Below are 17786 nucleotides of genomic sequence, written 5' to 3'. Positions count from 1 at the left end.
AAAACCATGTTGACTCTGCTTGATTGAATCATGCTTTCCAAATGTCCCGCTACTGCTTCCTTAATAATGGACTCCAGCAATTTCCCAACGACAGATGTTAGACTAACTGGTTGATAGTTTCCTGCTTTTTATCTGCCTCTTTTTTAAAATAGGGGCGTTACATTTGCGGTTTTCCAATCCGCTGGGACCGTCCCACAATCCAGGGAATTTTGGTCGGTTACAACCAATTCATCCACTATCTCCGCAGCCACTTCTTTTAAGACCCTAGGATGTAAGCCATCAGGTCCAGGGGACTTGTCCGCCTTTAGTCCCATTATTTTACCGAGTACTACTTCTTTATCGATAGTGATTGTATTAAGTTCCTCCCTCACTATAGGCCTTTGATTATCCACTATTGAGATGTTTTTAGTGTCTTCTACCGTGAAGACCGATACAAAATATTTGTTCAACATCTCTGCCATTTCCCTATTCTCCATTATTAATTCCCCAGTCCCATCCTCTAGGGGACCAATATTTACTTTAGCCACTCTTTTTCTTTTTATGTACCCTGTAGAAACTCTTTCTATCTGTTTTTATATTCCGTGATAGTTTGCTTTCAAAATCTATCTTTCTCTCTTTATTATTTTTTTAGTTGTTCTCTGCTGGCTTTTAAAAGTTTCCCAATCCTCTGGCTTCCCACTAGTGTTGGCCACATTGTATGCTCTTGTTTTCAATTTGATACCATCACTTATTTCCTTAGTTAGCCACAAATGGTTATCCCTTCTCTTGCAGCCTTTCCTTCTCATTGGGATATAGTTTTGTTGCGAGTTATGAAATATCTCCTTAAATGTCTGCCACTGCTCATCAACCGTCCAATACTTGAATCTATTTTCCCAGTCCATTTTAGCCAACTCTGCCCTCATACCTTTGTAGTCTCCTTTATTTAAACTTAGGACACTGGTTTGAGATCCAACTTTCTCACCCTCCAACTGAATTTGAAATTCAACCATGTTATGGTCACTCATTCTTAGAGGATCCTTTACGAGGAGATCATTTATTAATCCTGTCACATTACACAGTACCAGATCTAAGATAGCCTGCTCCCTGGTTGGTTCCGCAACGTGCTGTTCAAGGAAACTATCCTGGATACACTCTATAAACTTTTCCTCATGGCAACTCTGGCCAATTTGCTTTGTCCAATCAATATGAAGGTTAAAATCACCCATGATTATTGCCGTTCCTTTTTTACAAGCCTCCATTATTTCTTGATTTATACTCTGTTCAACAGTGTAGCTGCTGTTAGTGGGCCTATAGACTACACCCACCAGCGACTTTTTCCCCTGATTATTCCTTATCTCCACCTAAACTGATCCAACATCTTGATCTTCTGAGCCAATATCGTTTCTCATTAACGCACTGATCTCATCCTTTATTAACAGTGCTACCCCACCTCCTTTTCTTTTCTGTCTGTGCTTCTGAATTGTCAAATACCCCTGAATATTTAGTTCCCAGTCCAGGTCACCTTGCAATCACGTCTCTGTAATGGCTATCAGATCATACATATTCGATTCTATTTGTGCCCTCAACTCATCTATTTTGTTACGAATGCTATGTGCATTCAGATAAAGAGCTTTAAAATTTTTTTTGACCATTTTTCCCTGCTTTGACCCCACTTTCTAATTCGCCATTATGTTTATACATTCTGTCCCTTCCTGGCACGCTCTGGTTTTCATTTACCGCATTGCTACCCTGCTTTATTGCCTTCTCCTTATTCTTTGACTTTTTAAATTTTTGCTCACCTGAATCCTCCCCCCCACCTCCCCCCCCCACTAATTAGTTTAAAACCCTCTCTACTGCCCGAATTATTTGATTCGCCAGGACCCTAGTCCCAGCATGGTCTAATGGAACAGCTCCCTCTTACCCCAGTACTGGTGCCAGTGTCCCACGAACCAAAACCTACTTCTCCCACACCAGTCTTTGAGCCACGTGTTTTACTCTCTGATCTTGTTTACCCTATGCAAATATGCTCATGGCTCAGGTAGTAATCCAGAGATTATTACCTTTGTGGTTCTGCTTTTTAATTTGGCCCCTAACTGCTCATTCTCCCTCAGCAGAACCACTTTCTTTGTCCTATCTATGTCTTGAAAAGATTTGTTTAAAAAAAATAGATCATGGTATTGGAAAGTGTAAAAATATTGTTTCAGCTAAAAATGCTTTTGTTGCCATAAGTTTGTGACATTCAGGTCCTTCAATAAACTGTGAAAATAAATTGTTGGCACTTTCATGGTATATGTGAAACATGAAGAATAAATTGTCAATCTAAATGTGACCCGGAAGCTACAATTCACTTGCACCTTCATAACCTATTAATCAGGTGGTCAAATCACGCATGAAATATTATACATATTCAATAACTCGCAACTGCACAATGTCTATTTATAGCAATGTCACCATAGAGATCAATGTTTTTTTCCAGGAGAGAAGAAAATAGATCAATTCAGGACCATATAAACCTCCAGTGTACCAATCACAAGACGATAATGAGATCATAATGTACCTCTCAGTAAAACTGTAGCATATCCATTTTGTTATTAAAAAATTGTATGATGATGCCGGACTGCATAAGGCTATAGGAAATCTGCGACTTGTCTGTCAGTTCCCTAGTCCTATTTTTCAAAGTCTTCCTGTGCTCTCAGCAGCCATTGGGGTAAAACTGTATGTGTGCGTGTGTATACATTCTACACTGCTGTAGTGAGTATCAATGAGTGACAGCAGTTTGTTCTCTAATGGTCTAGAAGTGAATCTGCATCTGATACTTGGTGCTAGTGAACCTGCACTAGTGAAGGTAAATGTGTATGTTCCCTATTGGCTCGTAAACATACCTTAGTCAGTTGGATCAATATTGACTTCAAATTGCAAATACATAAATTCTAAGGTCTCTAAAACATGAGAAATACCTGACTATTCATCTGTAATACCAGACATTTGACAGTCTCACAGGGATAGCGCTACGGTTTCAGCAAGATATATAAAAATAAAAATATAGAAAGCAAACACCTGACCTTGCACTTACATAACCGTTCCGAACCTGCAAAAGAAACCTACAAGATCAAATAGCTGAATCAGTTTTTTTGAGATCCCACTTCTGACACCAAATGTTAATTCCTGGATTCTTTTACTTCAATCTGGTTCAGTAAAATTACTGAGTCGAATACCTCTTGTGCTTTGAACAAAGCAGTCTTTATTACCGGCCAGTAAGACCTATCAGACAGAAGATATACTCTCTGGCTAGAGCGTACACACTCCCTACGGATAGGTGAAGTTACATCGTAAAGCGTTAACAGTTATACAGTTTTGAAATCAGATAACAAAATACAAATGGATTGACAGTCTAACTCAGACACTCATTAGTCAATCTATATGAGATGTTCTTCTTGAAAGCTCAAGTATTGCCTCCAAATGTTTCAATCTAATGGTGTGACTATTTACTGAGACCTTGCAATTCTGCAGATGTATTTCATGTTACAATTATATATTATTGGCAGGATTAGTGACTTGAAACCTTGAGACAGATTGTTAGCTATGCTGATGTTGCACTATTTGCAATCTGACATTCTCCCAGCTATTCTTCCATGGCTTATACATTTTCATATATCCCGTTTACTTTACTATCCTTAATTCCATATATTCCGTTCAGATATCCACAGTTAATAGATTTTTTTCTCATTATTCTTTTAGTTGATTAGTTATTATTTAGTTATTCTTAATTTGTCAATATTGCAGAAATTTTTGCAACGAAGTACATAGGCTGGATATTTTTCTTCCACTGACATCAGCTGACTGGCAGCATGACTCAGCACAGAGTGATAAATCCCATAAGTCATCTGTACACAAATTCTGCTATGTTGCAGTGGTGTTACTGTCATGTTACTGGACTACTAATCTAGAGAATGTGAGTTCAACTCCTACCATTTAAGAATTTAAATTCAGTATTAAAAAAAATGGATATTAAAGTTGATTTCAATAAAAGTAGCCGTGAAGCTGTCAGATTGTCGTTAAAGCCGGTTTCTTTTATGGGAGGAAACCTGCCGTCCTTACTTGGTCTGGCCTATGTGAGACTCCAGTCCCACATCAATGTGGTTGACTCTTAACTGCCCTCTGAAGTAGCCTAGCAAGCCATCACATGTATCAAACCACTACCCAGTGGTCCAAGAAGAACAAGCACTTCTCAGGGCAACTAAGGATGGCCTTGCCAGCAATGCACACATCTTGAGAATGAATTAAAAAAAATACTATCTAAAGTCTTGAAATGTGGTTTTTGGGTGACCGAATAAGCGATAAGAAACAATGAGCCCAAAATTGCTGCCAAAATAACGGTGAGGCTAATGTTGCCCACCATTATTTATGAGTAAATGGTACAGCAGCTTCAGGCATGGCAGATGTACAGTTAAATTCAGATATCCAAAATTTGCTGTCCGAGATGCACCCCCACTCCGTATTAACTTCACGAAAATGGTATCTCGCTGTCTGTCTTATAATTGGACTGCATTGAATGCCGTGAATTTGCTGTATTTTGGACAGTAGGTATGAACTAAACTTGACATGGAAAGTTAAGTCTTGTCTGTTTCAGTTTAAACACCCTTTTAAATGTTAATTACTGCCAGTCAACCTCTCTAGCACTGAAAATTAATTATTCCAAGTGTGGAGCCTCATTGCTTCAGGTTTTAATTTTTATTGGAGATTTTAAAAATGTAAAATTTTAATGTTTTTTTACTTTTCCTTTCTGTCTCTTTTTTCTATTTCTCTAAATCCAATCTTTCTTTCCCTCTCAATGGGCCCAAGTTTCCACACGCGCCTAGAACGGCGCAGTCCCGACCTGGACGCCCGTTTTTCGCGCCACAAAGTGCGCCTAAAAAAATCTTCGGTATTCTCCACCTCCCTGCAGGTCCTCTGGCCCTTGGCGCAGCGCAGCGCTGTGGGGGGGCGGAGCTAGGTCCCTGCGCTGAAAACAGTGCCGGGACCTCTGCACATGCGCGCTACAGTGGGCACGCAAGTGCAGTAGCTCCAGGCGCCCGAAACTGTGTGGGAGGGGCCCGAAGCACACAGCCCCTAGCCCTGGCCGAATGGCCTCACTAGGGCTGCGTGAATAAGGCTCCTCCCATGCCCAGCTCCTGCTTCCTCCCGACCCGACTGGACTCCCACTTCCCACCCCCCCCGGACCAGACCCGACACCCGCTCCGCCCCCCCCCCGGACCGGACCCGACACCCGCTCCCCCGCCACCCCCCCAGACCCGACCCGATTCCCGCTCCCGCTCCCCCCCCCCCACCCCGACTGGACCCGACCCGATTCCCGCTCCCCCCCACCCCCGGACCGGACCCGACCCGACTCCCGCTCCGCCCCCCCCCCCCCCCCCCCCCGACTGGACCCGACCCGCGCTCCTGCTCCTCCACCCCCACCCCCGACTGGACCCGACTCAACTCCCGCTCCCCCCCCCCCACCCCCGCCCCCGGACTGGATCCGACCTGACCTCCCCCTCCCTCTCTCTCCCTCCCTCCCCCCCTCTCTCTCCCTCCCTCCCTCCCCCCCTCTCTCTCTCCCTCCCTCTCCCCGACCCGAACCGAACCTCCCCGACCCGACCCAACGCCACCTACCTGTAAATCTGGTGCTGGGGACAGGCCCTGCCCGAAGTCTCGGGCCGGCCCGTTCAGCCTTCGGTCCCAAAAGGCCTGCCTGAAGCATTTTCACACAGGTAGGAAGATGGTTTATTTAATCTTTTCTTTGCTTATAAATGTTTATTCAGGTTGGATTTATTTGTATAATATTTGTATTAGTATAAATAAGGATTTATTATAGAATTTAATGACTTCCCTTCCCTCCCCCTCCCCCCCCCCACCTCGTTCTGGACGCCTAATTTGTAACCTGCACCTGATTTTTTAATGTGTAGAACAGGTTTTTTCAGTTCTACAAAAATCTTCACTTGCTCCATTCTAAGTTAGTTTGGAGTACGTTTTCACTGTGGAAACTTTGAAATCAGGCGTCAGTGGCCGGACACGCCCCCTTTTGAAGAAAAAATTCTGTTCCAAAGTGGAACTGTTCTACCTGACTAGAACTGCAGAAAAAAAATGTGGTGAATTGCGATTTCTAAGATAGTCCGTTCTCCACCAGTTGCTCCTAAAAATCAGGCGCAAATCATGTGGAAACTTGGGCCCTTTATTTTACTGCATGTACCTGATTTGCTATTGAATTCATCCACTCTAATTTACACTTTCTTCTCTGTCCTTGCACTGTTAATTTCACAATCTTTTAATCTGATTGGTTAAGGAGATACACAGTTGCTTGCCCTTTTCACTCAGGTCCCAGATGCCCTGCTTCCCTCGCTGCACCTTTATGAGCTCACACTTTCAGCAAAACATTTAAAATCCTAAGTGTGCAAGGGCAAGCCTATTTATGGGAAGATGCCATTAGATGCTCTGTTACAGCAAATTATGGCCCAATATCTTTGTGATCTAATGAAAAAAAGTAGTCTAGCACAAAACAAATTATTAATAATAAAACCATACCTACTAACCTAGTGAGTAAATGTAGCACATGGAGGAAGATTGTCTCTATCCTATATATAACAGAATCATAAAATAATTTAGCAAATATGGTATTTCCATTTTGTTCTTCACAGTGCACAGAAAAAGTCTTCTGCTGTGGTATGTCACTCCACACACAGACCAAGAAGTTCACCAGCTCTATTTCTCATCTGTACAAAGGCCAGTAGTCAATTTCAACTGGGATGGTTTTGGGTTCTAATTAGTTTCAGTGTTCCCAGGTACAGAAGTTGAAAAATTAGCCCTGATTCCTGTTTGCTATCAACAATCTCTGCTGGAAATGTGTCTGTGCATTTTGAATAAGGATAGGATTGGGCTTGCTAGGGATAATTTCCATAGTCCAAAAGCTCATTGGTTCACAGATGAAGAATGGCTTCTTGGAAGGTACTGGAGAGCTGCTGCCACCGATGGAACCAATTTGAATTGACAACTTAATGAAAACCAGAATAAGGAGGATAAATATGAACCTTGTATATGGCAAAAGATGCATCGACACCCATCCCTCCAGATGCTGTACATCATATTATCGGACAGACTGAAGAAATCGCTAAGATTACAACATGAAGATCTTGGCAGTGTTCAACAATAAAACTGATGACATATGTAGCAGAATACCGAGATACACTCATTAGACCCAACCACAAGGGCTGCATGTAAGTCATGCTGAACTGCCTGTCACACTGTACAGCAATTAGTGTTCACCATACAAGTAAATGATAGTAACACACTAAAAAAGTGCAACGGAAAAGAGTGACTAAAGTAAATGTTGGTCCCTTAGAAGATTAGAAGGGGGATTTAATAATGGGAAATGTGGAAATGGCTGAGACCTTAAACAATTATTTTGCTTCGGTCTTCACAGTGGAAGGCACAAAAACCATGCCAAAAATTGCTGGTCACAGGAATGTGGGAAGGGAGGACCTTGAGACAATCACTATCACTAGGGGGCTAGTGCTGGACAGGCTAATGGATCTCAAGGTAGACAAGTCCCCTGGTCCTGATGAAATGCATCGCAGGGTATTAAAAGAGATGGCGGAAGTTATAGCAGATGCATTCGTTATAATCTACCAAAATTCTCTGGACTCTGAGGAGGTACCATCGGATTAGAAAGCAGCTAATGTAACGCCTCTGTTTAAAAAAGGGGGCAGACAAAAGGCAGGTAACTATAGGCCGGTTAGTTGAAAATCAGTAGTGGTGAAAATGCTTGAAGCTATCATTAAGGAAAAATAGCGGGACATCTAGATAGGAATAGTGCAATCAAGCAGACGCAACATGGATTCATGAAGGGGAAATCATGTTTAACTAATTTACTGGAATTCTTTGAGGATATAACGAGCATGGTGGATAGAGGTGTACCGATGGATGTGGTGTATTTGGATTTCCAAATGGCATTCGATAAGGTGCCACACAAAAGGTTACTACAGAAGATAAAGGTACGCGGAGTCAGAGGAAATGTATTAGCATGGATCGAGAATTGGCTGGCTAACAGAAAGCAGAGAGTCGGGATAAATGGGTCCTTTTCAGGTTGGCAATCGGTGGTTAGTGGTGTGCCACAGGGATTGGTGCTGGGACCACAACTGTTTACAATATACATAGATGACCTGGAAGAGGGGACAGAGTGTAGTGTAACAAAATTTGCAGATGACACAAAGATTAGTGGGAAAGCGGGTTGTGTAGAGGACACAGAGAGGCTGCAAAGAAATTTAGATAGGTTAAGCGAATAGGCTAAGGTTTGGCAGATGGAATACAATGTCGGAAAATGTGAGGTTATCCACCTTGGAAAAAAAGACAGTAAAAGGGAATATTATTTGAATGGGGAGAAATTACAACATGCTGCGGTGCAGAGGGACCTGGGGGTCCTTGTGCATGAAACTCTTTTTGAGTTTATCTGTGAACATAAAAAGACATTAAACCGTGCCACCCGCCCTGGATGACACAGCAGACATTTACAAGGCCCCTTTTTTTTTCTTTTTTTTTGTTTTTTTTGCATGAATCCCAAAAAGTTAGTTTGCAGGTGCAGCAGGTAATTAGGAAGGCGAATGGAATGTTGGCCTTCATTGCGAGAGGGATGGAGTACAAAAGCAGGGAGGTCCTGCTGCAACTGTACAGGATATTGGTGAGGCCGCACCTGGAGTACTGCGTGCAGTTTTGGTCACCTTACTTAAGGAAAGATATACTAGCTTTGGAGGGGGTACAGAGACGATTCACTAGGCTGATTCCAGAGATGAGGGGGGTTACCTTATGATGATAGATTGAGTAGACTGGGTCTTTACTCGTTGGAGTTCAGAAGGATGAGGGATGATCTTATAGAAACATTTAAAATAATGAAAGGGATAGACAAGATAGAGGCAGAGAGGTTGATTCCACTGGTCGGGGAGACTAGAACTGGGGGGGCACAGCCTCAAAATACGGGGGAGCCAATTTAAAACTGAGTTGAGAAGGAATTTCTTCTCCCAGAGGGTTGTGAATCTGTGGAATTCTCTGCCCAGGGAAGCAGTTGAGGCTAGCTCATTGAATGTATTCAAATCACAGATAGATAGATTTTTAACCAATAAGGGAATTAAGGGTTATAGGGATCGGGCAGGTAAGTGGAGCTGAGTCCACAGCCAGATCAGCCATGATCTTGTTGAGTGGCGGAGCAGGCTCGAGGGGCTAGATGGCCTACTCCTGTTCCTAATTATTATGTTCTTATGTTCTAAAATGAACAAGGCAGTGGGAAGGAGAACCTGTAGTTTAGCCATGCCAGTTTACTTTTGCTTTTCTTATTCAAAAATTTTAATTTGTAATTTATTTTTACAAATTAGTGATGATAATATTGTTCTGATTACACAGAGCAGTTTACTAATGCAATTCAAACCCTGCTGTGCCTTTCAATGAACTCTCAGATTTTTTATTCCTTATAGAAATTACACTTTTTTTACCACTGGTGAGCTTTCTCGTTTAAATTTTTAACATTGCCATTTGCATTTTGATTTCTTTCTTTTACAACATAAAGTTCAAGTTAATTAGTGTGAATTTTTTTGAGAATTGAACAACCTAAAAATGAACATACTTTATTTAAAAGAATGAAACACACAGCATTTTTAAAAATGCAATCACTGTAATTAAAATGACGTGAGATTTGACAAGTCTGATATGAAGCATATCAGGATATGAAGAGGGCAGGCTGGTGCAGTGGACTAGGCACTTGGTTTTTATGTGTGGCCCCAGGATGAAATGCATTTCACCCTGAAAGAAAATCTCCTCTGCCTACTGGCTGTGTGTTTGGTCTTATGTGAAATGTATTTCAGCAGTCTCACACATGTAGCTGGTACATCATCATCATCATAGGTGGTCCCTTGAACGAGGATGACTTGCTTCTACAAGAGTTCACAGATGTTTCAATGAAGGACCTAATGTTCCAGTCCTTGGATGATGTGGAATCTGTATGGGTATAACTGAGGGACACCAAAGGGCAGAAAACGCTAGTGGGAGTTGTGTACAGACCACCAAACAGTGGTAGTGAGGTTGGGATGGCATCAAACAGGAAATTAGGGATGCGTGCAATAAAGATACATAAGAACATAAGAACATAAGAATTAGGAACGGGAGTCGGCCATCTAGCCCCTCGAGCCTGCTCCGCCATTCAACAAGATCATGGCTGATCTGGTCAGGGACTCAGCTCCACTTACCTGCCTGCTCCCCGTAACCCTTAATTCCCTTATTGGTTAAAAATCTACGTATCTGTGATTTGAATACATTCAATGAGCTAGCCTCAAATGCTTCCTTGAACAGAGAATTCCACAGATTCACAACCCTCTGGGAGAAGAAATCTCTTCTCAACTCGGTTTTAAATTGGCTCCCCCGTATTTTGAGGCTGTGCCCCCTAGTTCTAGTCTTCCCGACCAGTAGAAACAACCTCTCTGCCTCTATCTTGTCTATCCCTTTCATTATTTTAAATGTTTCTATAAGATCACCCCTCATCCTTCTGAACTCCAACGAGTAAAGACCCAGTCTACTCAATCTATCATTATAAGGTAACCCCCTCATCTCCAGAATCAGCCTAGTGAATCGTCTCTGTACCCCCTCCAAAGCTAGTATATCCTTCCTTAAGTAAGATGACCAAAACTGCACGCAGTTATCATGGATGACTTTAATCTACATATAGATTGGGCTAACCAAACTGGCAGCAATACGGTGAGGAGGATTTCCTGGAGTGTATAAGGGATGGTTTTCTAGACCAATATGTCGAGGAGCCAACTGGAGAGCAGGCCATCCTAGACTGGGTCTTGTGTAATGAGAGAGGATTAATTTGCAATCTTGTTGTGCGAGGCCCCTTGGGAAAGAGTGACCATAATATGGTAGAATTCTTTATTACTATGGAGTGTGACACAGTTAGTTCAGAGACTAGGGTCCTCAACTTAAAGAAAGGTAACTTCGATGGTATGAGACGTGAACTGGCTAGGATAGACTGGCGAATGATACTTAAAGTGTAGATAGGCAATGGCAGACATTTAAAGTTCACATGGATGAACTACAATAATTGTACATCCCTATCTGGCGTAAAAATAAAACGGGGAAGGTGGCTCAACTGTGGCAAACAAGGGAAATTAGGGATAGTGTTAAATCCAAGGAAGAAGCATATAAATTGGCCAGAAAAAGCAGCAAACCTGAGGATTGGGAGAAATTTAGAATTCAGTAGAGGAGGACAAAGGGTTTAATTAGGAGGGAGAAAATAGGGTATGAGAGTAAGCTTGCAGGGAACATAAAAACTGACAGCAAAAGCTTCTATAGACATGTGAAGAGAAAAAGATTAGTGAAGACAAGTGTAGATCTCTTGCAGTCAGAATCAGGTGAATTTATAATGGGGAACAAAGAAATGGCAGACCAATTGAAGAAATACTATAGTTCTGTCATCACTAAGGAAGACACAAATAACCTTCCGGAAATACTAGGGGACCGAGGGTCTAGCGAGCAGGAGGAACTGAAAGAAATCCTTATTAGTCAGGAAATTGTGTTAGGGAAATTGATGGGATTGAAGGCTGATAAATCCCTAGGGCCTGATAGTCTGCATCCCAGAGTATTTAAGGAAGTGGCCCTAGAAATAGTGGATGCATTGGTGGTCATTTTCCAATATTCTATAGACTCTGGATCAGTTCCTATTGATTGGAGAGTAGCTAATGTAACACCACTTTTTAAAAAAGGAGGGAGAGAGAAAACAGGGAATTATCAACCGGTTAGCGTGACATCGGTCGTGAGGAAAATGTTGGAATCAATTATTAAAGATGTAATAGCAACACATTTGGAAAGCAGGTACAGGATCTGTCCAAGTCAGCATGGATTTATGAAAGGGAAATCATGCTTGACAAATCTTCTGGAATTTTTTGAGGAAGTAACGAGTAGAATGGACAGGGGAGAACCAGTGGATGTGGAGTATTTGGACTTTCAAAAGGCTTTTGACAAGGTCCCTCACAAGAGATTAGTGTGCAAAATTTAAGCACATGGTATTGGGGGTAATGTATTGACAGAGAACTGGTTGGCAGACAGGAAGCAAAGAGTAGGAATAAACGGGTCCTTTTCAGAATGGCAGGCAGTGACTAGTGGGGTACCGCAAGGTTCAGTGCTGGGACCCCAGCTACTTACAATTTACATTAATAATTTGGACGATGAAATTGAATGTAATATCTCCACGTTTGCAGATGACACTAAGCTGGTTGGCAGTGTGAGCTATGAGGAGGATGCTAAGAGGCTGCAGGGTGACTTAGACAAGTTAGGTGAGTGAGCAAATGCATGGCAGATGCAGTATAATATAGATAAATGTGAGGTTATCCACTTTGGTAGAAAAAACAGGAAGGCAGAATATTATCTGCAAGGTGACAATTTGGAAAAGGGGAGGTGCAAAGAGACCTGGGTGTCATGGTACATCAGTCATTGAAAGTTGGCATGCAGGTACAGCAGGCGGTGAAGAAGGCAAATGGCATGTTGGTCTTCATAGCGAGAGGGTTTGAGTATCGGAGCAGGGAGGTCTTACTGCAGTTGTACAGGCCCTTGGTGAGGCCACACCTTGAATATTGTGTACAGTTTTGGTCTCCTAATCTGAGGAAGGACATTCTTGCTATTGAGGGAATGCAGCGAAGGTTCAGCAGACTGATTTCCGGGATGGCAGGACTGACATTATGAAGAAAGACTGTATCAACTCGGCTTATTTTCACTGGAATTTAGAAGAATGGGAGGGATCTCATTGAAACATATAAAATTCTGACGGGATTGGACAGGTTAGATGCAGGAAGAATGTTCCTGATGTTGGGGAAGTCCAGAACCAGGGGTCACAGTCTAAGGATAAGGGGTAAGCCATTTAAGACCGAGATGAGGAGAAACTTCTTCACTCAGAGAATTGTGAACCTGTGGAATTCTCTACCACCGAAAGTTGTTGAGGCCAGTTCGTTAGATATATTCAAAAGGGAGTTAGATGTGGCCCTTATAGCTAAAGGGATCAAGGGGTATGTAGAGAAGGCAGGAGTGGGTACTGAAGTTGCATGATCAGCCATGATCATATTGAATGGTGATGCAGGCTCGAAGGGCCAAATGGCCTATTCCTGCACCTATTTTCTATGTTTCTATGTTTCCTGAACTCCAATTGAGGGGGTGGAAGATGCCTGTGCGTGGATTTTTTTAACGTGTGGTGACCGTTGCACATCGACCTGTTCTCATACAGGTCGGGGGCGGCCCACAATGTTCCAGGGTCCGGCGCTCCAGCTCTATTTATAGCCCCGACTTGCGGAGGTGTTCTCACACAGGTCGGGGCGGCCCACGATGTACCAGGGCCCGGCGCTCTGGGCTGTAGTAATACCTGCCCTCCTGTATGGCTCAGAGACATGGACCATGTACAGTAGACACGTCAAGTCGCTGGAGAAATATCACCAACGATGTCTCCACAAGATCCCACAAATCCCCGGGAGGACAGATGCACCAACATTATCGTCCTCGACCAGGCCAACATCCCCAGTATTGAAGCACTGACCACACTTGGTCAGCTCCGCTGGGCAGGCCACATTGTCCACATACCAGACACGAGCTCTACTCAAGCAAGTGCTCTTCTCGGAACTCCTTCACGGCAATTGAGCCAAAGGTGGGCAGAGAAATGTTACAAGGACACCCTCAAAGCCTCCCTGATAAAGTGCAACATCCCCACTGACACCTGGGAGTCCCTGGCCAAAGACTGCCCTAAGTGGAGGAAGTGCAACTGGGAGGGCGCTGAGCACCTTGAGTCTCAACGCCGAGAGCCTGCAGAAATCAAGTGCAGGCAGCGGAAAGAGCGTGCAGCCAAACTTGTCCCACTCACCCTTTCCCTCAACGACTATCTGTCCCACCAGTGACAGAGACTGTGGCTCTCATATTGTACTGTTCAGCCACCTAACGGCTCATTTTAAGAGTGTAAGTCTTCCTCGATTCCGAGGGACTGCCTATGATAATGACATGTAGCTGATGGGCATAAGGCCATGTTTGCCAATCTCATTTAGGGACACCACAGGTGATGGAAGTGTTAGACTTGGAGCAGTGTGTCCTTTGCAAGTTGGTGTCCTGAAATGGAAAATGTTTCATTCCCATCGCCTTGATTTATAATTTTAAAACAATACAAATATTTATATGTATTTTTACCTATTGTGCTGAAACGCACTCTCCCATTGTGACTCTTGTTCTAATGAGGGCCATTGTTATTCTTCTGGCTCTTTCCTTTCTGTCCGTCAGCGGTCTCCAAGGTAACCTGACGCGCCCCAGTCGCGCTCTACCGCCCTCTCTGTTCTGATTGCTTGTGGCGCGGCGGAGCCCCGTCCCATTCCGCAAGTCGGCCGCACGTGATTGGTCAGTGGCGCTGTCCATCAGCGGTTCCCCTGGCTTGGCGGTCCCGCAGGGTGGCAGTGAGCGTGCGCAGAGCCGGGTGGAAGCGCTGTCGGTTGGGCTCGAGCCGATTCAAACTTGAATGCGCTCGAGGCCGCGGCTTCGAGGAGGGCGGCGTTCAACATGCCGGTGAGTGAAGCGGAGCCTGAAGGCGGCTGCGGGGTGGGACGGACACGAACAAAACGGCTCGGTCCCCGCCGCCTCTCCGTCTGCAAGCTTTGGGGTGGGCGGTTTTTGCGGTGAGGAGGGTGGGGTAATGCCTATCGGCTCAGGCCTTTCAAGCGCCGCGTTGGGCGTCCCCGGGCTGCTCGGCACAGACCTTGGCTGCGCGGTAGGCCTCGCTCTGTAAAGCGCGAACAAAGCCGGGGCTCCGGACACTGAAAGCCCTCCCGGGCTTGGGGATGGGGAGGATGACCCGAGACCCGATGCGAATTCAGCGCGGTGCTTGCGATCAGCGCTCGAGCCCTGATCGGCTAGAGCAGAAGACACACTTGTATCCTACCCCGTCCTCCGTCCATCCATCCCACCCGCAGCTCCCTTCGTTAAAGGTCATCACTGATTTTTTTTTGGTGAGGGGGCGGGAGGTGTTAATTCTTCTGGAACCGCGAGGGAAATATTGTATATGTGTGATGGTGGTTTGAGAAATTGGGATGCATAAGCCAGTGGTGCAGAGAGAGAGGCGGCAAGCCCACTCCGATCAGAGAGCAAACATAAGTGCGCTGTAAACAATATTTGAATCAGCCTGAAAGCTGGTGACGTGCATGCGAGTGAGCTGTATCTATTCTGCAGCATGATGGTGATGATGGATAAGCGATGAATTCATCTGATTACATGATCAGAGATGGAGAGACCCTGTATGCTGGTCCATGTGAGAGAGTGAAGAATTGCAGTTGTAGGATTCATGTACAGAACATACCTTGAAGGGTAGCTTTGGGTAAAAAAAATATGCAGATAAGGATTTAAAGAAAGCGGCTGCAATTGGGTTTTAAATATCAATTGCATTTGAGTTTCACTGTCCTCCACTCGCTGGAGGGAATTAACGTCAGTGGTTCAGTCACCAACATGTACATTATTTCATTTTGTTCTAACATTTTCGGTAAATTAGAATTAGCAGGAACAGCGAGGGCAGTGGATGCAGTTAATGATTTGCAGAAGGATTTAGATCAGTTATTGCAGTTACTCGATAAATGGCAAATTAATATACCGACAAATGTAAAGTATTGTATATTGGGCGAAATGGTGCGTGACAAGGGAGTGGAATTGGCACAGGGAGATTTACAAAGGTTCTAAGAGTAACCATAATCTTGCAATATTACAATTTGTTGACAACATGGTGAAGCAATTACAAAAACAAACAGGATGTTTGGATACATACTCAGAATAATTAAGTAAACATCTTTAAAAAAGGTGGAAGAGAAAACGGGGAACGACAGACCAGTTAGCCTGGCATTAGTTGTAGGGAAAATGCTAGAATGTATTATTAAGGACGTGGTAGCCGGGCACTTAGAAATAAGAATATAAGAAATAGAAGCAGGAGTAACTCTTTTAGAGTCTACCTGTAACATAAAACATTAAACCGTGCCACCCGACCTGGATGACACACCAGACATTTACAAGGCCCTTTTTTAAATTTTTCTTTTGTGTTTTTCTTTTTTTTTGGGCACTAAAATCACATTTTTCCCCCAGTGCCCCCTATAAAAGGGAAGGGGGACACTAAAAGCACCGGCAATTAAAACAAATTAAACTTTAAAACGTAAAATCAAATTAAATAGAAGCAGGAGTAGGCCATTTAATATGATCATGGCTGATCCAATCAAGGACTCTGGTCTATTTCTCTGTCCCCTCCTCTTAACCCCTTAATCCCTTATCGGTTAAGAAACTGTCTATCTCTGTCTTAAATTTATTCAATGTTGTGGCTTTCACAACTCTCTCGGGCAGCGAATTCCACAGATTCACAATCCTGTAAGAGAAGAAATTCATCCACATCTCAGTTTTAAATGGGCGGCCCCTTCTAAGATTATGTCCCCTAGTTCTCGTCTTCCCCATCAGTGGAAACATCCTCTCTGCATCCACCTTATCAAGCCCCCTCATAATCTTATACGTTTCGATAAGATCACCTCTCATACTTCTGAATTCCAATGAGGAGAGGCCCAACCTCCTCAACTTTTCCTCATAAGTCAACCCCCTCATCTCCGGAATCAATCTAGTGAACCTTCTCTAAACTGCCTCCAAAGCAAGTATATCCTTTTGTAAATATGGAAACCAAAACTGTATGCAGTATTCCAGGTGTGGCCTCACCAATACCCTGTATAACTGCAGCAAGACATCTTTGCTTTTATCCTCCATTCCCTTTGCAAAAAAGGCCAAGATTCCATTGGCTTTCCTGATCACTTGCTGTACCTGCATGCTTTCCTTTTATGTTTCATGCACAAGTACCCCCAGGTCCTGCTGTACTGCAGCACTTTGCAATTTTTCTCCATTTAAATAATAACGTGCTCTTTGATTTTTTTTTTCTGCCAAAGTGTATGACCTCACACTTTCCAACATTATACTGCATCTGCAAATTTTTGCCCACTCACTTAGCCTGTCTATGTCCTTTTGCAGATTTTTTGTGTCCTCCTCACGCATTGCTTTTCCCCTCATCTTTGTATCATCATAAACTTGGCTACGTTACACTCTGTCCTTTCTTGCAAGTCGTTAATATAGATTGTAAATAGTTGGGGTCCCAGCACTGATCCCTGCGGCACCCCACCCGTTACTGATTGCCAACCCGAGAATGAACCATTTATCCCGGCTCTTTGTTTTCTGTTAGTTAGCCAATCCTCTATCCATGCTAATATATTACCCGCAACCCCGTGAACTTTTATCTTGTGCCGTAACCTTTTATGTGGCACCTTGTCAAATGCCTTCTGAAATCCAAATACACCACATCCACTGGTTCCCCTTTATCCACCCTGTTCGTTACATCCTCAAAGAATTTCAGCAAATTTGTCAAACATGACTTTCCCTTCATAAATCCATGCTGACTCTGCCTGACTGAATTATGTTTTTCCAAATGTCCTGCTACTGCTTCTTTAATAATGGACTCCCAACATTTTCCCAACCACAGATGTTAGGCTAACTGGTCTATAGTTTCCTGCTTTTTGTCTGCCTCCTTTTTTAAATAGAGGCTTTTAATTTGCAGTTTTCCAATCTGCTGGGACCTCCCCAGAATCCAGGGAATTTTGGTAAATTACAACCAATGCATCCACTATCCCTGCCGCTACTTCTCTTAAGACCTTGGGATGCAAGCCATCAGGTCCAGGGGATTTATCTGCCTTTAGTCCCATTATCTT

At 43.6% G+C, this 17786-nt stretch overlaps 1 protein-coding gene and 1 long non-coding RNA gene across 2 annotated transcripts in view; one reads left to right on the top strand and one right to left on the bottom strand.

Annotated features, from left to right (window-relative positions):
• Positions 1-14299, bottom strand: part of LOC139262025 (uncharacterized) — a 38443-nt gene extending 24144 nt beyond the window's left edge. The window contains exon 1 of the long non-coding RNA XR_011592861.1: positions 14212-14299. This is a non-coding gene — a long non-coding RNA (uncharacterized lncRNA). The remainder of the gene's footprint in view (positions 1-14211) is intronic.
• A 175-nt stretch (positions 14300-14474) lies between these two features.
• kif3a (kinesin family member 3A) overlaps positions 14475-17786 on the top strand; it is a 75336-nt gene continuing 72024 nt past the window's right edge. The window contains exon 1 of the mRNA XM_070878057.1: positions 14475-14580. Within this exon, the coding sequence (XP_070734158.1) occupies positions 14575-14580 (6 nt within the window). The 5' untranslated portion in view covers positions 14475-14574. The remainder of the gene's footprint in view (positions 14581-17786) is intronic.

The sequence above is a fragment of the Pristiophorus japonicus genome, chromosome 4 (genome assembly GCF_044704955.1).
Source record: "Pristiophorus japonicus isolate sPriJap1 chromosome 4, sPriJap1.hap1, whole genome shotgun sequence".
In the NCBI taxonomy this organism is placed as follows: Eukaryota; Metazoa; Chordata; class Chondrichthyes; family Pristiophoridae; genus Pristiophorus; species Pristiophorus japonicus.
The sequence above is the reverse complement of the archived record's forward strand: the minus strand, read 5'-3'. Positions and strand labels throughout refer to the sequence as shown.